Below are 22,760 nucleotides of genomic sequence, written 5' to 3' on the forward strand. Positions count from 1 at the left end.
TGAATCTGTAGCTAAAAATTAAAATTCTGTTGAGTACGATGCAGATAATTTTTTCCCAGCAAAACTAGTAAAAGTCTACACTGCAGCTTTGGATCTCATAACAGTATTGTGGTGCTCATTGCCATGTCCCCTGTCGTAGGTTGAAAGGGTGTTGATGATGTGAGTTGCTCAGAAAACTTTGAATCAGACAATTTCTGATATCTTCAGTAAATTCGGATGAGATTTAATATGTTTAGCTTCTATAAATTTTAAAAAGAATACACTATACTAATTTTACATGCTATATAGATATCTCAAAAATGTTTCCAGTGCCAGTAGTTTAACTAAAATATTTAATAAGGAAAAATAATCCACAAAATGCAGTGAGGTAAAATTTTATTGGAATAGTTGTATGTATTTTAAAATATGATAGCAAATACCCTTCCCCTTGTTTAAGTTTTAAGGGAAGAAACTTAGAAAGTGAAAGCTGCTGTTTACAGCACAATCCTGTGCACGTCTTCTCAGAAGTAACTTCCATTGAGTTTAATAGGGCTTACTCTCAGGTAAATTGGTATAGGATTGCAGTCTTAACTTTTAGTACACTTGAAAGTATTGTGAATGTATTATGCTTTTTTAAAATAAAGTTAATTACAATTTGGAAATTGTATAATTTGAATGCTGTTTTATCCTTTCATAATGTTACTAATTAATTCTCACTAAACAATGTGTGTTTAGAAACAGAAAATTCTCTACAGAAAAATAAAAGTAGTAAAAAAACACAACATTTTCTTTTAAAAAATGTGGCCCATAATAGAGTGGTGTTGCTTCTGTAGACTTTGTTAAAATATTACAGTACCTTCACTGTTTCAAAATTACCATAAGAGCTTACAGAGAAATCATATTTATATTCCATATTGTCTTCTCCTGTGATGCCCATAGGTGTAGGTTGCACTACTTTTTTTCTTTAATTTTGATAAAATTACTGAGGTGGATGAAAGAGGCTATTAAATCCCTAGACTCCGTGGTAATAAGCACCAAATGGGATTTTGGGATTGGGGGTTGTTTATAGCCATCACTATCTTTTATTTGCTAGTTAGGTGATAACTGCCTGAGCCAAGCTTTGTCAATATGCAGATACAGTGCTAGCTTTAACAACTTGCCTCAAAAAAGCACTTATTTGAAAAATAAATTATAATGCAAATTTATGGAGCAGTTACAATGCTCTTGTATGCTTTTATGCTTTTAATTTTTGTTGTGAACTGCTTTAAGCACCTTTTTCATGGATAATGTATAAAATAATAACTGGAAATATGGGTTGTATCCATAGTGAGTAGAAGGCAAGCTCACACAAAGGATCTGTTCCTTCTTCACTGCAGTCACATGTGCTACCCTGCCCCCCCCTTGAAAAGCCTCTCTAGAGGTCTGGAGAGACCTATCAAGCACCATGGGATTATGTTGTATGGAGCTGCAGTGGGAGGAGGGAGAATTGTCCAGAATCAGGCTGAGGAATCTTGTGCTGCACTAGCACTAAGTGCCTACAAGCCACTGGGCAGACCAATATTAATTCCTTGGATCCCTTTATTTTTTAAAATAAGAACTGGCATGTTGAAATGGACATTTAGAGGAAATGGTCTGAAGGTGCGCAGTACTGCAAACTTGTTGAAGCTAAATAGGCCAAGTCTGGTAAGTGACTGTCTGAACTCTTGAGTTCTACCATGGAAGGAAATTGGAAATAAATGTAGCAAATAATATTTCGCCTTTGGTAATGCCATCATTTTTTATTTAGTTCAATCAGAGTTGCAAGTTAGTCTCATAGATGAATTTGTGTTAGACATGACTGTCTTCAATTTTCCAGTAGCAGTAATTGTGTGCATTAGTGTTAATCTGCATGCAACTATTCCAGATGCATTTCCTTCCTATAATGCTGAAACGTGTGATTTACTTGAGGTTATTTTACAGTATAGATGCTTGATCATATCTAATGAGCTGGTGCATATGCTTCCAGTTACACAAGACTTCACCTTTATTTCCTCCCCACTGCAGCTCCTTGCATGTCCCCAAAGTCTGTTCCAATGGTTGGGGGACCCTTTGGTTTGGGAGGTGCAGGGGAGAGGAGAGGAACTGAAAATGTCATTGTATGAATGGAAGTCCACTTGGAGAATGTTGGATTTTACCTGCTATATGTTATAACAACACTTCTGATGTATGCCTCTACCAAATACTCAAACATTGTGTAAATAGATATTTTAATTTTTATTCTTGGTGGTATTAAAAAAATTCAATATGTATTTATTGTTTCTATTCAGACTGTAACAAAGGAGAGACAGATGAAGCTAATACAACAGCAGAATGATATCAGCAGTCTGTCACGGCAGGTGAAACATGTGATGAACTTTACTAATTGGGCTATTACAAGTGGCAGCAGCACAGCCTTACTCTATAGCAAGCGACTGGTGAGAAAAGCTTTCAATTCTAATGTTACATAAATTATAGCAGAGAAAATACTGTACCAGTTTCTTGCTCTTAAAGTTTGCAGGTAAGTACAGCCAGTGCAACTTTGCAAATTTTTGTACAAGTGTTTCTAGTCCACACTCAATTTCAAACTTGATATTTAAATTACTGTAGAATTTGGAATGTTTGCAAATCAGGTATTTTTGCTGAGATACATGTGTTTTGTGACTGTGTATTGTGATATATGGTGTTGGCATTTATATGCATCTTTCCAGCAATGGCTGAACGTTATGTTACCTGTTCCTGTATCTGTATAGAAGTTGATGTCAGGCCAGATTGTTTCTAGTGATTACCCAGACTTCGCAATGATCAGCTGAGGTGCAGTTTGTTGGCTTCTTTACAAAATTCATGGATGTAGAGGTTCTTTGAAACAGGCAGTTTCACTTGTTTAGGCAGGCACTAAAACTCAAATGTCTTGTAGCTACTTACCTTGCTCAGTACCAGTAATGTGAGGCAGAAGATCTTCTACTATTTTATTTATTTACATTTATATTCTAACCAATTAACAATGTCCTCTGGGCAGTTAGCAGTCAAAGTTAAAAACCATAAAAACAATCAGCAAGAATTCTAAAGAGAAACTATCTTTCCAAGGAAAATGTTCCATTAAAAAAAGGCATTATTTCATATTTTTAAAAAATAGTGCAGTTCCAGTCAAGATGGCTCATTTCAAAGTTGTAATTAGCTTTTTTCAGGTCATATTCTTAGGAAACATATGTGCACCTCGCACATATTCAGGGACCAATCCTAACTGCTAATCCACACTCCTAGAGAGGTATAGAATTGGGCAGAGGTTTCCATTTTCCTCTGCCAGACGATGTGTGTCTACTGCAGAGGCCCCATTGCACCTCTGGAAACCATGGACAGTTAGGAAGTTAGCACTGGCAATATTCCTGCCAGCATGGTAGCCATCATAAGCTTCATAAATGGGACATGTCCAGCAATATATATACTGTATCTAAAGCTGGACTATTGGCAGGTGAGCGGTCCAATCTGGGTCCTCTGCTGGGCCATTCTGGAGTTAGTGCAACAAGAATGTCACAAATAACTGCCCCTCCAATGTCCAATGAGGACATTGAACTGGTCAAGGATTATCAATACCTTGGCACAGTCATTAACCAAAATGGAGACAATAGTCAAGAAATCAGAATTAGGCTAGGACTGGGGAGGGCAGATGTGAGAGAACTAGAAAAGGTCCTCAAATGCCAAGATGTATCACTGCACACCAAAGTCAGGATCATTCAGACTATGGTACAGTAGGGCCCCGCTTGTACGGTGGGTTCTGTTCTGAACCCCTGCCGTAAAGCGGAAATCGCCGTAAAGCGGAACCCCATTGATTTTAATGGGGAGCGTTGCGTGAAAATGACGCAAAAGTGCCGCAAAAGCAGCAAAATCGGCTTTTAAAGAGGGGAGGAAAGCCGCTGCATTAGCGGAACGCTGGGAAGCAGGGCCCTACTGTATTCCCGATCTCTATGTATGGATGTGAAAGTTGGACAGTGAAAAAAGCTGATAAGAGAAAAATCCACTCATTTGAAATGTCATGTTGGAGGAGAGCTTTGCGCATACCATGGACTGCAAAAAAGAAAAATAATTGGGTGTTAGAACAAATTAAACCAGAACTATCATTAGAAGCTAAAATGATGAAACTGAGGTTATCATACTTTGGACACATAATGAGAAGACATGATTCATTAGAAAAAACAATAATGCTGGGAAAAACAGAAGGGAGTAGAAAAAGAGGAAGGCCAAACAAGAGATGGATTGATTCCATAAAGGAAGCCACAGACCTGAATTTACAAGATCTGAACAGGGTGGTTCACGACAGATGCTCTTGGAGGTAGCTGATTCATAGGGTTGCCATAAGTTGTAATTGACTTGAAGGCACATAACAACAACCAACCTTCTACCATGGTTGGCGCTCTGGGTGCTGTAGTGGCTGTGCTGTTCCACCCCATTGCTTCCGACCAGGAGAATAGGATTGCTCTGGCCCTCTCTAGAACTAGTCATTTGTGAACAGCAGAGTAAATTAAAACCAAAAAGTACAAAAACCAAACATCAAATGATGAAATTGTCACCTGACTTTCTGCAAGTCAAAACCAAAATTTTGTATTCTATCTAACAGATTGCAAGTCAAAACTAAAGCTGTTCTCTATTTAGGTAAAACTTTCTATGTTCAACTGCTTTTGGTGACCAGATAAAATGTTTATTATATCTACACAGCATGAAAAATTAAAATCCTCATGCAAACCTGCCAAAAAAAAAGATCATACTGGGCGTCTTTGGGTTATATTTGTACTCCAGTGAGATTTCCAAAGGAAAGGTGCGGTACCTTTGTCCCAGAGACCATTTCTGTGTTGCCAGTGCAAGTATGCTTGACAATACCAAAGCACCTTGAGCCAAAAAACCCACTTACTCAGAGGAGGTAGAATTTTTCTGAGCAGCATATGCTGGCCCCTTCCCCATGTCTATTGAGTACAACAAAATTTCTGGGGTATATTTGGACCCCAGTGGTTTTTTGTATCTAGAAGGAGAATGGTAAGTGATAACTGGCTAAAATTAGGGGAAATTGTACACGTGACAGCTTGCGACAGTATTCTTGAAGAACAACCCTGTAGGTCTATTCATGTGTAAATTACACAATAAAAGTGCTTCTGAGGCAGAAATTTGCTCCCAGGGTTTTTTGCCCCGTTATATTTGTACCCGAGTGGTATTTTTGTTTCTAGAAGGAAAACGATCAGTGGTGACTGGCTGAAATTTGAGTGCATTGTACAGGTTAAGATTTGTGACTATCCTCATCCTACACAATGAAAAGTGCACCTGGGGTCCAAAAGTACCCCAAATATCAGCATGAGGATATAGTATTTTTAGTATTTTTCAAAGTTTTGTATACATGCTAACTCAGACCCCAACTGAAGTGGGCTATCAAAATTGTACTTGCATCACTTTGGGTCACTATCAGTAGTTGCTGTGAACTGATTGTGTCGATCAGTGCCAGGCAGGAAACACATTGTTCTATTAAATTTTTAGAACAGTAGTTTGGAGTTTATACTTGACAGAAGTATTACTGGAAGATAAGGTGAACTAATAAAGTCAAAAGAGCAACAAAAATTTCAGCATTAAATGTTTGTAAACATAGAGAGGAAATTATCATGTTGAATGATTCAGACTAAACACTGAATCAAAAGATTTCTTTTTAAGTGTCAGAAAAGCAGGGGAAATGTTGCCTCTTTACGCATGAAAGGGTGGCCTTTAGAAATTTGCTAGGATTTTTAAGCGTTGGTGTTGGTTCTTTCATTTAGTAGTTCCAAGGTGATAAAAGTATAGTGTCTTGCTCAGGGTATGTGTGTCTCACATTTAATGGCTTGAACTTTGGGTGACTCAATCATTTAAGCAAAATAGAATTTGAAATGAATTCAGGTGTTTTACCTTAGAGTAAACCTTTTCTCATTTCAAATTTCATGGTTTGCTTTTTATTCACACAGAAAAATTAAACTGTCTTACTCAATATTTTGTGTATGTTTTGTATGTAATCATTTGAACATTGGTACAACTAAAGTTGGGCATATATAAAGGTACAAGGGAATGGTTCTAAACTAGGCTTATGAACTCTGGGTAACATCTGACTAAGCCTTTCTCAGATTAAATGCATTGAAATCAATAGACTTAAGTTAGTAAGTCTATCAATTTCATTGGGTTTACTCTTGAGTGTGGCTTAGTTGGATGCCACCATCTATTTGTAGTAGTATGTTCCTTAATTCTCTTATGACTTCAGATTCGTATCCTGCAGTTCTTCTAAGGAACACAAAATGGAGTTTAGCTTCATAACATTCCTATGTGATGGGTTAGGATAAGAGATGGCAACTTGCCCAAAGCCACACAGTTACTGAAGTTTTGCATCTTGTTACTTTGGCTTCTTTTTCTTGACTCTTTGCACAATGTCATCACTAATCCGAGAGTATTTGTCTTCTCACAGATCACGTTCCAGCTGCGACATATTTTAAAAGCACGATGTGATCCTGTCCTAGCTGCTAATGGAGCAATACGCTTCCATTGTGATCCCACATTCTGGGCAAAGAATGTAGTCAACTTAGGTGAGAGGATGTTCCGTTTCTCTGAAAGCTGAATCAATGTGCAAAAATTCTTAGTGTGATAAGTGGCTTGCCATAGACATTATTTTTCTGTAGACTTACCACTAAAATTGGCGGTAGTGGCTTGGATCCATTCATACCAGGAAGCTTCCCCCTCTCCCTATTTCCAGCAGCAGCAGCAGTCCCAAAAATCTCAAAAAAAAATACCTCCAGAGCAGTTTTTCAGAGGGCATAAGTGCTAGGGGAAAGCTTGTGCGTGGGGTTGGATCCAAGCCATCACTTGATATATGTGCAGCCACTACCCAGATGCTTCTCTTCTTGAGCTATTTGTTTTGTTTCTGCTTTGCATGCATTCCTTGCAGCTAGGGTAGTTCTCTCTACAGTCTTGATGCATCTTTATTCAGTTGGAAATTGGTCCACTTTTAACAGGTGGTGAAGCACTTCTGTTACCTTCTTGAAGACAGCAGTGTTAGGCTTCTTTAGATGCTTCTCCAGGGTTTAAACAGTATGAATAGGCTTCGAAGAAAACAGTGTGACTGTTGCAAGAAAAGTGGGGTGGCTAGCAGGCAGCGAGGAGAGGAGGGTGGTGACAGTGGTGATGGAGGAGGAGTAAAGAGTATTTACTGAACTATATGCAAGGTTACTTGCATCAATAAACACTGATCAGTAGGTGTTCCACATACTCTGTTGGTCACTCCCCTTTACCCCTCTCAGGTAATAAAGAACATTGGAAAGTGTCAGCCTATCATCACTGTGTTTACTTGAGGGAGAAAGCAATCTGGAGTCAACTTAGTAACCACATTCAGGCATTCAAAGAAGGGGTGTTTGGTTGATCCAAACTCCTTAGTATATCAGGCTGCAACATAGCTGTCATCTTGTATGCTTCTATAGATGAGGAAGTAGAAAGCAATAGGAAGAAATGGAAAACTTGTAAGTTCAATATTCGTCCTGTAGACTTAGTAATACGGATAATATTGATGCCAGCTAAGCAGGACTGAAAGTCTTCAAGGTCTTTTAGGAGCATGTTTTAGATATTCTAAGAGATAATTGGGCACCAGATTCCAAATGGTCCCAAAACGGCGTTGCTTAATATGGATAGGAGCTTGAGCTCTAATCAACAAATTAGAATTGGCAAAAACAAGATTCCTTCAGTGAAATGATGGCTGAGCAAGGTAGGTGAGTGAGTTCTTTGATATGAAGAAGCTTTAGTACCAAGTGAGAGGCAAAGCACCACAGGAGAGAAATCAGAAGTCTTATATTTTTGCATGGCTCCTGCGTTTGGCATATGTAGAAGAGGAGAAGGCAATAGCAGGTGAATTCCAGCTGTCTAGATTATTGTTTGTGTTTTAAAATCCTTTCGTGTGTTAAATTTATATAGCTTTCCATAGTACTTACAAACAAAATAAAAGAATAGAAAACTGATGAGAGGATTTATTGGTTGTATGAATAAGAATCAATAAAGGACACTGACCAAAATAGATTAGAGCCTCTTAGGTGTGTACAAAGGCTTACATGTGCATACCAGGTTTTTCCCATGTTCTTCTTCAGCAACAACTCCTCTTACTCTCTTGGAGGACACTTTCGAGGTTCCTCAAGCTTCAGGGCAGCTTGTTGGGCAGTGTGAGGGGATGCTTCTGGAAAGGGGGAGGTATCGGAACCCCCCACTACATGTGCAGAGCTCACCATGCGGCCCTTTGGATTGGGGCTATACATTGGGAACTGAAAAAGGTATTGGAAATAAAGACTTAGAAAAGTACGTTAAGAAAAATATTTTCAGAGGAATCCTAGAGTTAGCTGAAAAATATTTTTGTCTTTAACTAACTAAAGAAGTGAACAGTATTGAGTGCAGACTTTGACAAATGCACATTCCTCAAACAAATCTGTAGAATCAACACTAGGAGAATTCTGAAACCTGGGAAAACCATGGGTGTCATTGTCAAATGCCTGCTAGAGAAGGCTCTCCCATTGCAATTAACGCTACTGCAGTCCAAGTGAAGATTTTGTTCCAGTAACATTGAAGAAAAGATTTCAGAATTTTTGATGAACTTTAGATTTGCATTCAATAAGGAGTGGGTGCCGGGTCTTTTTAGATGACACATGCTTGCATGAAATACCCTTCCTTGAAGATGCAGTCATTTTAGATTTACAGAAGTTGAGATCACGTGGTGATGCTAGAAAATCTGAAAATATATTGGCTAACAATTATGGTTTAAAGAAGAAATTATCAATGTACACAAATCATTGCAGATTTACAGTAGTTAATAGCTCCCAGGAAATTTATTAGAGGTAAAGTTTTATAAATCAGAAGATTGTTGATGAACATAAGAACATAAGAAGAGCCTGCTGGATCAGGCCAGTGGCCCATCTAGTCCAGCATCCTGTTCTCACAGTGGGCAACCAGTTGCCTGGGGGAAGCCCGCAACCAGGACCCGAGTGCAAGAACACTCTCCCCTCCTGAGGCTTCCGGCAACTGGTTTTCAGAAGCATGCTGCCTCTGACTAGGGTGGCAGAGCACAGCCATCATGGCTAGTAGCTTCACGGTTGTATGAAGAAAGTGGCAAACTGGGCAAAATAAAAAGTATATTGCTTGTTTAAAAGTGGAGAAGGCAGATAAACATTCATCAGAGAATCCAGATGTTTTAATGTAAAAAAATCCTTGAACTGTAAAAGGAGAAGGTGGCAGGCCTGGAATGCTTAATACATGATTGTAAGAAATGTGTTATTTCAGGATCATTAGCAATTCATTATTGTTTGATAACATGTGATGAGGCCCAAATAACATTGGTACACAAATAGAACAACTTTGTATTACATGTGTTGTACACAGTAAATTTATACTGATATGTTTTGTCTTCCGCTTTGGTGGCACAAATACAGTACTTTTAGAAGTACCTTAATATGCATTGATCTGGATTTCTACAAGCTTAAGAACATAAGAAGAGCCTGCTAGATCAGACGACAGGCCCATCTAGTCCTGCATCCTGTTCTCACAATGGCCAACCAGATGCCCATGGGAAGTCCACATGCAGGACCTGAGTGCAAGAGCACTTCCCCTCCTGTAGTTTCCAGCCAGTTTCCAGCTGATATTCGAAAGCATACTACCTCCTACTGTAGAGACAGAGCATAGCCATCAAGGCTAGTAGCCATTGATAGCCTTATCCTCTATGAATTTGTCAATTCTTCTTTCAAAGCCATTCAAAGCCATCATGGCCATCACTGCCTCTTGTGGAAGCGAATTCCATAGTTTAACTATACACTATGTGAAAAAACGTAGAGACTGTCCAAGATAAAAGAGTCAGTTAAGCAGGTGCAAGTGACTATATGAGCACAGCAGGACTTGCCCTAACTCTTGCTGCTTCAGCAGTGTCAAAGGATGCCACTGGGGTCTGTGGTTTGAAAGCTGGCACTACAAAGGCCCTTTTGAATACTCAGAAGCTTCCCTTAAAGTATTTTGAATCCATGTCTTAATACTTAAAAATATTCAGTTGGGTATGGGGAATCTATAGCCTTCTAGATGTTGGACCACAACTCTCATCGTTCCTGATCTGGGCCATGCTGACTAGAGCTAATGGGAGGGAGGGAGTCCAACAACGTCTGGAGGGTCACAGGTTTATCCATCCTTGTGTTAAATAGTTATTTTGTAAATCACTCAAATTCCTGTTTTAATGATGTTTCTTGAAAAATAAAAATCATATGGTTATATTTACAAATTATTTACAAGACCTTTTGCTTCAGTCCTCTTCTTAACTGCTCAATTTAATCTTTGAAAGCAAGAATAGGAATACATAGCTGGCTGTCCTCTAGTGCTGAATTACTGGACATTGCAGTACTTCAGCTCAGTATCACTGCACAAGACAAGGAGTTCACGCTGAGCTTTTATTAATGATAAAATGGAAAGTACATCTAGCCAAGAACTGCCGGAATTTGCAAATACAGTTGGAGTGCTGTATGTAGTCAGTCATATGGAAAAAGTTCTAAAATTAGGATGCAGTGTTCTATAATCTTCATATTCAGGGTTGTTCCAACACTACATGAACAGAGTTCTACTTGCGCAATGGGACATCCTCTTCCTCTCCTCCCCCTTCCCCCAAAAAACTGCTTTGAAAGGGCCCCAGCCCCCTGGAGCAGATTTTGAGGGTGCAAAGGGGGGTTGCAGAGGAGAGGAGGGGGACGTTCGATCATGCAGAAGCCTGTTCTGTGAGCAGAACGGTAGCATTGGATATGGTCCTCATTCTTCATGAATGGCTATATGGAACCAAAGTAACATTGTGCAATGGTAGAAATAATAGATAGCATTCAACTAACTTATACACAGAGTAAATCCATTGAAATCAATGGAGCTGAGTTATTTATGACTTAGTGGGATGCAACCCACAATGGCAACCATAAGATAATATGCATCTGAGAACACTTTCTGAAACACAATTTGCAAAATTTCTGAAAAAGAATTTGAGATGTTTTCAGTACTCAAAGCTCCTTACATAGAAAAATGGCCATAAATGTTGTGAGATATTATTATTTACTTACAGCATTATACTGCCCTTTATCAATACATTTTCTTATATTTTATGTTATTTTGAAAAAATAATATGGATATGAAATAAAAAATAATTTTAAATTATCAAAATAAAACTAGCAACAGAGAATATTGTTCTAAAGGTTTTAAAAAACAAGTTTTTAAAAATGAAAAGCTTGGGGAAAGGATTTTACTTGGCACCGAAAAGACAATTAGAAGGCAGGCAAGCTTCTCTGGGGAGGACATTTCCCTGAAAAAGGCTTCTAGTGTAAAATTTATGGAGATATATTTAAGTGATTTTTTTCTTCCTCCTTTCAGTCTCTGTAGTATTAAATGGGTTTCCTTTTAAAAAAATATCTCTAAGCTGATTTAAATTGCAATATACAACAAATTGCATATTATACAATCAAAATAATTAGTGTGAATTATTAATTAGTGTGAAGGCTTTTTTCCAATGTTATACAAAAGCGTTAATATAAAATTACATGCTTATTGATAGATTATACACAAATTATTTTGTTTTGCAAAATTGTGTAGTATGTATCTTTATGCATAAGAGTAAGGTAAGATATGGATACATCAGAACCAATTTCTTATGTAAAGCCAATAAGCTATTTAAAATAATTACAAATCTCTGAATATATTGATTAAAGGCACATTTATTTTTAACTTTATGCCTTTCTTTCTGTGAAGCTAGGGTGTACATAGCGTAAAACTTTAGACTGTTAACATTTAGCCTAAAGTTAAAGGCTTTGTAGTTAACCAATTCTGTCTCCTGTTGTTTAGGTAATCTTGTTATTGAAAATAAGCCAACCCAAGGTTACACTCCTAACGTAGTAGTGGGACAGGTTCCTCCAGGAACAAACCACATCAGCAAACCTCCACCGCAAATTAATCTTGCACAGCTTCGGCTCCAGCATATGCAACAGCAGGTGTATGCACAACAAAAACACCAGCAGTTACAACAGATGAGGATGGGGCAGCCTGCAGGGCAGATCCCTCGCCAGGCAGGCCCACAAATGCTGCAGCAACAGGCAAGTTTCAAACGGTCTAAATTAACATACTCATTATAGTAAGATACAGTAAAATAAACCTCTTACACCTTGAGTTCTGCTGTATTCAGTAAAAATTAAGGTACAGCTTCTGATGCTGTCTTGAAAAGCACAAAAATGCATCTTGGGGAAATAGACTTTTTCTCATCTTTAAAATACATGTTTTGTAGCCTCCCAGGTTGATAAGTATGCAGACCATGCAGAGGGGTATGAATTGCGGTGCTTTCCAAGCCCACCAGATGAGAATGGCTCAGAACACTGCTCGTCTCCCAGGGATGCCACGCCACAACGGGCCCCAGTACCCCATGATGCAGCCACACTTACAAAGACAAGTATATGCTGTGTGCACATTTTGTTTCCCATCTTTGATTTTAGACTTGTGATTCAGCTTTACTTATATCCATATGTATTAGCTGTGAAACTTCTTTCAAAAGGATAACCTACCATATATATTTCTCTGTTGCTGGCAGTTTAAAGAACTTATAATGTGAATCTTGTAAAATCTTTACTAGCAGCATGCAGAGTTTTCAGCACATTGGGAGTCTAATGAAATGCACTTGCAGCTAAAATTGGTCTTTCACAACTTTATTGCCTGTTGGCTGGGTAACCAGTAGGTTAATCTAGGAATAATTTGTTTTCTTCTTTGATTAAGAAAAAGTTGGAAGCTTTACAAGAAAGATCAGACTAAGAGTTGTATCAAACATAGGTGCTATATGAACATTCCATTCCAGTTTATTCTTAAAATTACTATGGGACCTTTTTGACTTTTAAAAGCTATAATGGATAAAATTCAAAATGTGTTGAAATGTTTGAAAGAATGATCAGCAGTGAGGAAATTCCTAAAGAGAGAATTGCAGGAATGGAACAAGCTTTGAAAACTTACAGTTTGCATAGGAAAGAACTTGCTCCTTTTGTCACTATTATAACAATAATTTCTGCCTCTTATTTTTGTCCTCTCTTTTGCTTTGTCAGCATTCAAACCCAGGACATGCAGGACCCTTCCCAGTTGTTTCAGTGCATAATAGTACTATCAATCCAACAAGCCCTACAACAGCCACCATGGCCAATGCTAACCGTGGTCCAACAAGCCCATCTGTAGCAGCAATAGAGCTCATTCCCTCAGTAACTAACCCAGAGAATCTGCCTTCCTTGCCCGATATTCCTCCCATACAGGTTAGTAAATTATATCAAATGAGATGAAAACTAATCTTACTGCATCAACATTTCTAGACAACACTTTAAAAACTCTGTTGATAAAGGTACGTCTCGCTTCGGTCATTTTAAAAAGATAAATGACCACCTGATGGATTGCTTAGAAACATCTGTGTTCAAGTCCCAAGTCAGCTGTGAAACTTTCTGGAGAAATCACAATGTCCCACCCTAATCTGCTTCACTGGTTGTTATGATATGGAAACTACACATGCAGTGCAGTGCAGTGCTCCTTGGAGAGTGATACTACTACTATATTGTGTGTGTGTTCAAGTGATAAAAAGTTAAATGCAAGCTGTATTGATTTTTGAATGAAAAAAATTCTGCTTGTTCTCTTTGAAAAACGAGTAGAAAAATTACCCTGCAATTTATTGCATTCTGATTAAGAATTTTTTAAAAAAGAATTTTATATGAATATGTGATTTTATAGCACATTGCAATTTATGTCTGAATTCTGCATTGAAATTAAAATGCAAGAAAATGTTTTCAGTTTAGCTGGATATCTTCTAGGGCAAGTGTTGCTAACGCGTGGGCTGCGTGTTCCCTTGCAAGGCTTTTGTGCCTTCTCCATTTGTCATTTTTTTTTAAAAAAAGCTTTTTACTGCTTCTGTGGATCATCCACTGTGATACCCATAAGGTTTTGTCCCAAACCCTCACACAAGGCCCTCCAAATTTGTGCATTAAAATGTGTGTGTTTAATTTCTAAAAACTCATTTTTAATTCCCCCCGGCTACTCCCAGAGGTACCCACTGTGATATTGTGATGCCAAAAAGGTTTTGTGATATCTTCATCCCCTAAAAGCTGTCCTTTAAAAGGCCACATACACTGTTACACTTTGGCCGTACCCACTTTCACTTGTGGCCTCCAGAGGGTTGATCATGGGTCAGTGGACCCTCAACCCAAGGAAGATTAGCCACTCCTGTTCTTAGGGAAAGCCATAATAAAATTATGTGGTCACAAAATGACTCATTTCCTTTTTTAAAGCCAGCTTAAGTAACCTAAAATGATCAACTTTTAAAAATTGGCATTTTTAAAAATTCTTCTAGTGGCAAATCTCTGGGCCCTTCTTAGCAATATTGGTAATGTATGGTTTCTCCCTGTCTACATTTCTTTCCTTGTATTTGAACAAGTTAGTTAAATTTTATAGAATATGGATCAGGGCAGGTTAGTGGGTAAAGGATAATGTTCAAGGAATGAAATCCATAAACAGAGTGGAACTTGTGCTAATGTAGACCTTGTGACACACACCCAGTATTTACGACTGAAATCATGAATTATGCTTGCTTAAAACTCATTGAATCCTAAGAATTTGCAAGAGCTACAATATTCTGTCCTAAGGTTTACTAATCATTTATAGCCATGCCATATCCTAGACTCCTTGATGAGGCAGGAATATATCAAATACAAATATGGCAAAATTGAGTATTCAGCTGTTTGTTTCCCCGTTATATGACTCAGTGCTAGTACTTTAATATCCTTCAGTGAAAATACAGATGATTCTCAAGCTGTCATTTCTAGCATCCTGCGTGTAGACTTGGCAGAATCACTATGTGGCTGTCCTCCTTTATTTCAGCTGGAAGATGCTGGTTCCAGTAACTTAGATAATTTACTAAGTAGATATATCGCAGGCAGCCATCTACCCCCTCAGCCTATAAGCAGCATGAATCCCTCCCCTGGGCCCTCAGCCCTATCTCCAGGCTCATCAGGTAAGCTGGGAAGAGGCAGTGGGCATCTTTACATTTCTGCTTAAAACAACCAGCAACTTTAGTAACAAATGCTCCAAATATCTTGAGATTTCTAAGATACTGGATGTTTCTAGTACACTTTCTCAGGACTTAACATCCCCTTTTTAATTTCATCTAGTTATTTCTAGTAACTTCTGCAATAATGCTGATGAGCATTTCTTTCTCTTCCAGTGACTGTACCATTTACGTAGTTGTGATCTAGCTCAACTTAATAGGGAGTGATTTTTATACATGAATAGATAATTTCCCCTTCATGTAACAACCTGTCAATGAAAAGGCCATAAAATGGAGTACAGCATTGTAGCCCGGTTTGTGCAGCAACAAGATGCCTGTCCAGAAAGTTAGACATGGAAGTGACATGTAAATAGAGTTAAATCAGCATTATTGTGACTCATAAGCCCAATGGTTTTTAGGTATATACTAGCAAGTATTATATCATGACTATAGTCCTTAATGCCTGTGGGGCATTAAAATAAATAAGATTTATGTACTCCCCTAATCAATGTTTCCAGGGCAATTTCTGAAAAACAATAAAATCACAATATCATAAAATACAATAATAATTCATAAAATGGGTGCAATTGCCATAGCTGATATGGAGCTGGTAGGTCTGTTTTCATACCTATTCCACACTCTAGCACTTCTGTGCTATTTATATAGTCTTGCAGCTGTGTAATACTCAGTGCCAAAGTGGATCTGAAGTCCCATCCCTGAAATTCATCTGCTAGTATGAAAATTCAGTGTAGCATAACTTGCCTATTTATGCCACTGTTGTGGAATGTTGAAAGAAAGTGCAAAATACAGGGAGGAGGAAACTGGGCTTACAGCCCTTTTTCTATGCACCTGGTCAAATCATAGTACTAAAATCACACTGAATTATACTTTGTATTTCCAGTGTGGGATATCTCTTCAGAATATATTGCTGGTAATTTGTAAATCAGCTTTCAGCCCCATTTTCTCTGTGCTTCTCCAGCCATTTAAGATGTCTTTAATTATTTTAATTGTTGTCAGCATATATTATTGTAGGTTCTTTAAGTCTATAATTATTAATGTACAGTCATTAAATGTCCTTTATGATAGCTGCATCAGAATAAAGTGAATTTGGTTTAGAAATAATTTAGGGCTTGGAACCTACTAGAGCAACTACTTCATTCAAGGGGGAAAATTGTGAAATTGACTAAGTATTCACTTGAAAGGTTGCTGACTGTAGAATTTGTGAATTATTTTATTACCATGGTGCTCTCTGTACTAATAGGGTAACACTTGCATAGCTTTAGATGTATAGTTGTACAGTTCATGCTGCTGATATAAACAATTCACCTTTCCTTAGGTTTATCAAATTCTCACACCCCTGTGAGGCCACCTAGTACCTCCAGCACAGGCAGTAGAGGCAGGTAAGTTGAATGACTTCAAAACCAGCTACTAAGTTCTTGTTGACGTTTCTAGAAAAGTAAATGCATATTATAGGATTTTTTAAATCTCCAATTTAAGAGAAGAACTGAGGCTTTTAAAAACCATACACCCAAAGACATGGAAATTATAAATTAAGGCTCCCATTTTGACATCTGCACCAGAAGTAAAGACATTTACAGTCTCTAATATTTTGCTCTCTTAACAGTTTAGACTCTATGTCACATACTTTCTTTTAATCTTCCAGCCCCAATTCTTTTTCTTTAGGGAACCTTCTCCCTCCCCATCCACTGCCAAGGGCCACATTTCCTTGGGGGAAGTAGTTGAGGTCTGCACACCAGTCGCAGGGAGCCAACTCGCCAAGTGGCTGGGGCCAAAGCCTTCACATTCTATATATACACATAAGTGTGTGTACACTCTATACTCTGCTTCTGAGCTGCACGCTAAGAAGAGTCCCTTTTTCAATATGCAGCATGGAAATGCAATGAGCTGCTCGTGGAAGAAGATTGGTGTATTTTGTTCCGTGAGAAACTTGACAATGGGACTCAACCATGCTTCTGCCCTGTTTTCAGCTTATGAGGGGGGGTCTCAGGGAGGGGAGGTTTAAGTCTCTCCCCATAGTATCTACCCCCCTCCATGCTGCTTACTGAGCAGAAGAAAAAGGTGGCCTAGGAGGAGGTAAAGCCTAGGGAGAGGCTGGCAGATTAGAGGTTTCCCACCACTGTTCTACAGGTTGGGAAAACAGCAGGTTGGGGTCAGTGCTTAATAAAATATATGCTTGTAAACTATAATTTTGACAATCAACCTCATGATACAAAGCCAAGTCTTGTGCATGTTGAACCAAAAGTAAGACCATCAAAGTTATTATTCAGGCCTCATCAAAGCATCAGACTTGCCCTTCTGAAGATTTAATTCATTCAGTGAAGAACTCTGGTTGGTTAAAAGAGAAAGTGAAAACTTCCAGTCTTCTCATGGCCACACCAGAGAAGGAGGGCATGAGCATGCAAGCCTGCAGGTCATGCCTGTTCATGCACATAATACTCAACTATGGTTAACATCTCATTTGTAAAGGCCCTTAACTCACCTCATCCTTTTCTTGCTGACTTGTGTGTCACCTCATGATGATGCATGCGCTAGAGTGGGAAAAGCTGGGCCTTACATCAGGTGTTCCTTGGCATCTTGCATCTTTCACCCTTGATCATCCCATCATCACCATGTATTGCCTGTTGCTGCTGATGTGTGCCAGTCTGTTAATATATGGAAAGTAAGGGCCAAAGTGCAGCAGGATGGCCATTGTCCCTGTGGCGATTCTTGACTTCATTGTTGCTCCTAATCCAGAGGTCTGAAACATGAAAGGAAAGTGCAGTTGCATGAAGCCTAAATTTGTAAATAAGCACAATATATGAAATTATACAATGTAATTATTTGAAAGAGCTGTAATTATTGAACATATAAAAGAGCAAGCCTTGATTAGGAAAAAGCAGCATTGCTTCTTTAAAGAGAAGTTCTTCCTTACCAAACTTCTAGTAGTCAAGCACTCCTCTAACTTTAAAAACAACACATAAAGCTGGTGAAAGGGACATTCCAGTAGTATATTTGGACTTCTGAAATCATTTCAACCTTTAGAATAATAGTTAGAAGGTATGCTTGAAGGTATGCTTTTTACCAACAAAAAAGTCGGAAACCAAGACCCTTGTTCCTCTGCAGCATGTTTAAACTGCAATAACTATTTGTTCTGAAATTTGGACAGCTTGTTCATCTCTCTCAAAAGATTTCCCATAGCAGGCTCTGTAATGATAAAGACAAATTTGATATTTAGGACATACTGATTTTATGTATGTTAAAATGCTAAAAACCCTTTCTATCTCAAATTTAGAATGCGTTCTGCAGCTGTAACAACCAACTTTGTTATGATGTCTCATAGCCAAGTGCTTCCTTTGTTTATAGGCACAATAGTTTTCAAGTAACGACAGGGAATTTTTAATTCTCAGTTCTAGCAGTTTGAAGTACAATTAAAATGTGTGCTTAACCTCTTTCCTTTCCAGCTGTGGCTCATCAGGCCGAACAGTTGAAAAGAACAATATTAGTTTCAAATCTGATCATGTGAAAGTTAAGCAGGAGCCAGGTACAGAAGAAGAGGTATGCAGTTACTCAGGACCATTGAAGCAGGAAAAAACAGAGGATGGAAGAAGGAGTGCTTGCATGGTAAAAATCTGTTTGTATGTTGTACCATTCTATCACATGAACTGAGGACATTTATGTGTTGTTTTTTAGGCAATAAAGTAAATATCTAGCCACTTCAGTGCCCATTTTCAGCCAGAGAGTTATTTAGAGATGATCACATGGGGCTAGTTTCAAGCAGATTTATCATGTCAGAGAGAATCCTTCAAAATGAGTATTTTTTTTCCTGACACAGAAGAAGCAAAAAATACAGTAGCTACTCATGTAGGAATTGGGCAGGGCCAATGCTGCTAGCTTCCCATCCCCTTCCTTAGTTCAAAACAGCTCTCCTATTGCAAAATATTTTCAACCTCTTAAATTATTTGCCAAATATAGTACACAGAAATACGTACTACTTGTCAGAAAATTGTCTGCACGTCTGTGCATGCACACACCCCATTTGTTGAAATTCTTTGTTTACGATCCATCTTAACTTCAGAAATGGAGAGCCATAGAATGTTGATAAAAGTGAGTTGTATGAAGAAAAGAGCCAAGGAGATATGGAAGCTAAATGTTGGGGAGGACAGATGCACATTTGCCTCCATTAAAGGAAATTAGGTAGACGGGCTGAGGCAAAAACCCGAGCAAGAGAAAGTTGGAGGAGGCAGCAGTTTCCCATCCAAGGTGGTTTGCTTAGATTTTTATCTTGTGCCTTTATTTCAGCTTAGCAGTCCTGAGAGCAGCTTGACACCACCACTTTCCACAAACTTGCATCTAGAAAGTGAATTAGAAGCACTGGGAAGTATAGAAAACCATGTTAAAACTGAACCAGCAGACTTGAGTGAAAGCTGCAAGCAGTCTGGACACAGTCTTGTAAATGGCAAGTCTCCAGTGCGTAGCCTCATGCACCGATCAGCTAGATCTGGAGGAGAAGGCAATAACAAAGATGATGATCCTAATGAAGACTGGTGTGCTGTGTGCCAAAATGGAGGAGACCTGTTATGTTGTGAAAAGTGCCCGAAGGTTTTCCACCTCACATGTCATGTACCCACTCTCCTCAGCTTCCCAAGGTATGAAAACATTAGTAGTGTTTTACACAACATGAGCTTGGTAGAGTTATTCATAATGAGAGGGTAGCAGCATCAGCCAACTTTTGTCAGCCTGTGGCAGGGATGGGAAATCTTTTTCAGCTCTGATGGCTGCATTCCCTCATGGATAGCCATCCAGTGACCACATATCCATGGTGGTATGGCCAGAATCAAGTAAAGGCGTGGACCACAGATGTTGTCCCTTGCCCTTGTACAGTAGGCTACATTCAAGCCATGCACAACGCCAAGGTTTCTACACACACTTCTCTCCATCTAGACAAGTAAGAGGCATTCTCACAGTTCAAGGCCACATCCAGCCAGGCAAAAGTAATCAAAGTGATAAAGCAGAGCCAGTGAGGGGTGTGGCATGAGAAGGGATGTTGTCTGGGGAGAGTTCTGAGGGCTGCAGAGAAAAGTCTGGTGCTCTGCATTTGGCCCCTGGGCCTGAGGCTCCCCAGCCCTGACCTATAACTACAATAAACGTTTATGTAACAGTTCTAGCTTGTTCCCCTTGTGACCAGTAGCCAAGTGTTAATGTCAAATTAAGTAATGCAGAGAGAAAAAAGCCCAAGTATCTTGTTCTCTCTGATGTACTTCGGGCAGACCTGGTCCTCATAATTTCAAGATATGTCAGAAAAGCTCTTACTTAAATGTGTACTGTGGATTGGCTGCCATAGATTTTCAATTCCTGTCATGCTAGGCTAATGGCCAGGTTCACAATATAATAATAATGCTTATTTCTTTGTATGTGTGTGAGAGACTTGGCTGCATATCATGAGTACGTTGTAGGAATATTGGAGGATTATTAATAATCTAGGGGAGAAAACAGGTTGAATACCATTATGAGCTTTGTGTCTTGCAATATGGAATAAGGCAATGTTTCCAGGATTTAATAGTTCTTGTAAAACAAAGAATATAATGTCAGTTTTAAGAAAATTTTCTCTCCCTCAAAAATGTCATGATTTAGCATAAATAGTCCTTAATCAGGCTGTAATTAGACAGGGAATGGAACCTGTTCGCTCTATACATATCCATATGGGCTCCATGACATTTTCCCATGGGCTTCAGTCCCTGAGCATGCTAGGTATTGTCAGTGTTCCTTCCCTATTTCTTGAAGATGTTTTGGTGATGGTGGAGGAATTTAATTTCTGCCTGGAAAATGTGTAGTCAGAAAAACTAAAATATGTAGAACATGTGCATAATTTAAATTATTTCAGTTACAGAAACTGAATTTTCTACTTGCAGATGTTTTGGTGCAGCAGTATAAACATTTGCCTGAATTTCTGGATTATTCTTTTCATTTTTAGTGGAGACTGGATATGTACATTTTGCCGTGATCTTAGCAAACCTGAAGTAGAATATGACTGTGACAATTTGCAGCATAGTAAGAAGGGGAAAACGGCACAAGGTTTGAGTCCTGTGGACCAAAGGGTAGGTTACAGATAAATGTATTATCTTGTTCTGAAACCCTTTTTAACAAAATGCTCTTGGCTTTTCTTTTGTTATACTCTCCTGACTTAGCTTAAACCTGTTTTTACATGGGTAACCACACTATGTAACTATAATTAATGCTTAATGGGTACATCGTACATTTATTGTAGTCATAGTTTTAAATTATATTCATCTTTGTTACTGATATATGAACAAGTTTAAATCTGCTATCTTTTCTTCTGTTGAAGAGTGATTTTTTAAAAAGAAGTTTCCTTCTTAAAACAAGAGCTATTTCCCTTCGCTTCCTGCCCCTCTCACCTCCTACACTTTCTCTGCTGCCAAGTCTGGTTTTCCATAGGAGGTGGGCCATCACTGCGGGTTATAGTTCCACCTATAATGTGAAGGCAAGAATGTTTTTGAAGTCAAGACTAGGGGCGTCAGGCCCCTCCCACTCTCCAGTTCATTCTTGCCTTCGTACGAACAAGATTGATATTCTATAGCGTAGCTTAGCTAAGTCTCTGTGTGTTTTGTTCTTGTATTTGTCTGACAGGGTGTGGAGGTATTGTTATTTGTGTGTTTACCAACCGTTTTCCCTTCCCTCTGTCTTGTTTTTAACGTTGTTTGCCATTCCTGGGGAACTTCCTTGGGGGGGGTTCTCCCTGACCCGGGCCGTTTATTTTCCCAGTTTTCTGTCCTACGGCCCTCGGAGAGACCGCGGCTGCGGTTCTCTCCATTCCCAGCGGGAGCTTGCGGCTGCAGCTCCCAGCGCTCTCTACCGTTCCTGGCCGTTTTGAGTCAATTCCTTCCCGGGGTTTACCGAGGCTTCTATCCTCACGGCGGCAGCTTTGGTGTCATATCCCCTCAAGAGCCAGCTACTATGGCTCTCTTTCGTGCGGCTTTGTCCGTTGGTTTTTTTTTCTTGAGGCTCGCTGCCTTGTTTTCCACGCTGCGACACTTGGGCAGACGGCGGCTGCGGCGGCTCCCTACTGCCCTCTAGCGGCTGCGATTTCTCCCTAGCTGCTTCCTACCTATTTTCTGTGCCGCAGCTTTTTTCTTGAGGCTCTCTGCCTTGCGTTCCACGCCGCAACAGCTGGGCAGACGGCGACTGCGGCTGCTACCTACTGCTGTCTAGCAGCTGTGATTTCTCCCTAGCTGCTCCCTGCCTATTTGCTGTGCCGCGATCTCGCTAATCGGCCCCGCGGCTGCAGATCGAGTTGTGTGCCTCAGTCCGCCATTGCCCCTTCTTTATTGCCCGCCATTTTCATTTGTATTTTCCCGCGCCTGCCTCGGGCGCCATTTTATTTGTCCCCTTTTCCTCTCATGTACTAACTAATAGGCTGCCAGAGCTACTGTATGTGTGGGACAGTTAGGATCCTGCAGATATACAAGGCTTCTTTTCCACTCGACTATTGCTGCTGCTTTTCAAGTCTGTGACAGTGATCTACACCGTATGCACTGCGCTTCTGTGGCTGCCTCTTCAGGCTGTGGCTGTGATCTAAACTGCTTTTGAACTATACCTTGCTGTGGCTGTGTGCTGAGACTATTCATACTGCGCACAAGTTGAACTGTACACT

The 22,760-nt window shown here is 39.3% G+C and overlaps 1 protein-coding gene across 6 annotated transcripts in view; it reads left to right on the forward strand.

The window, feature by feature from the left end:
• TRIM33 (tripartite motif containing 33) overlaps nt 1-22,760 on the forward strand; it is an 82,872-nt gene that overhangs the window by 43,812 nt on the left and 16,300 nt on the right. For 2 of the 6 annotated variants that reach the window (XM_061631939.1, XM_061631937.1), the window contains exons 7-17: nt 2,286-2,432; nt 6,461-6,578; nt 8,124-8,303; nt 11,878-12,125; nt 12,314-12,484; nt 13,116-13,316; nt 14,926-15,058; nt 16,428-16,491; nt 18,553-18,712; nt 19,391-19,737; nt 21,063-21,186. In XM_061631939.1, the coding sequence (XP_061487923.1) occupies nt 2,286-2,432; nt 6,461-6,578; nt 8,124-8,303; nt 11,878-12,125; nt 12,314-12,484; nt 13,116-13,316; nt 14,926-15,058; nt 16,428-16,491; nt 18,553-18,712; nt 19,391-19,737; nt 21,063-21,186 (1,893 nt within the window). The remainder of the gene's footprint in view (nt 1-2,285; nt 2,433-6,460; nt 6,579-8,123; nt 8,304-11,877; nt 12,126-12,313; nt 12,485-13,115; nt 13,317-14,925; nt 15,059-16,427; nt 16,492-18,552; nt 18,713-19,390; nt 19,738-21,062; nt 21,187-22,760) is intronic. The other 4 variants (XM_061631941.1, XM_061631942.1, XM_061631938.1 and 1 more) reach the window with 3 other exon arrangements.

Source organism: Rhineura floridana, chromosome 6, assembly GCF_030035675.1.
Source record: "Rhineura floridana isolate rRhiFlo1 chromosome 6, rRhiFlo1.hap2, whole genome shotgun sequence".
In the NCBI taxonomy this organism is placed as follows: domain Eukaryota; kingdom Metazoa; phylum Chordata; class Lepidosauria; order Squamata; family Rhineuridae; genus Rhineura; species Rhineura floridana.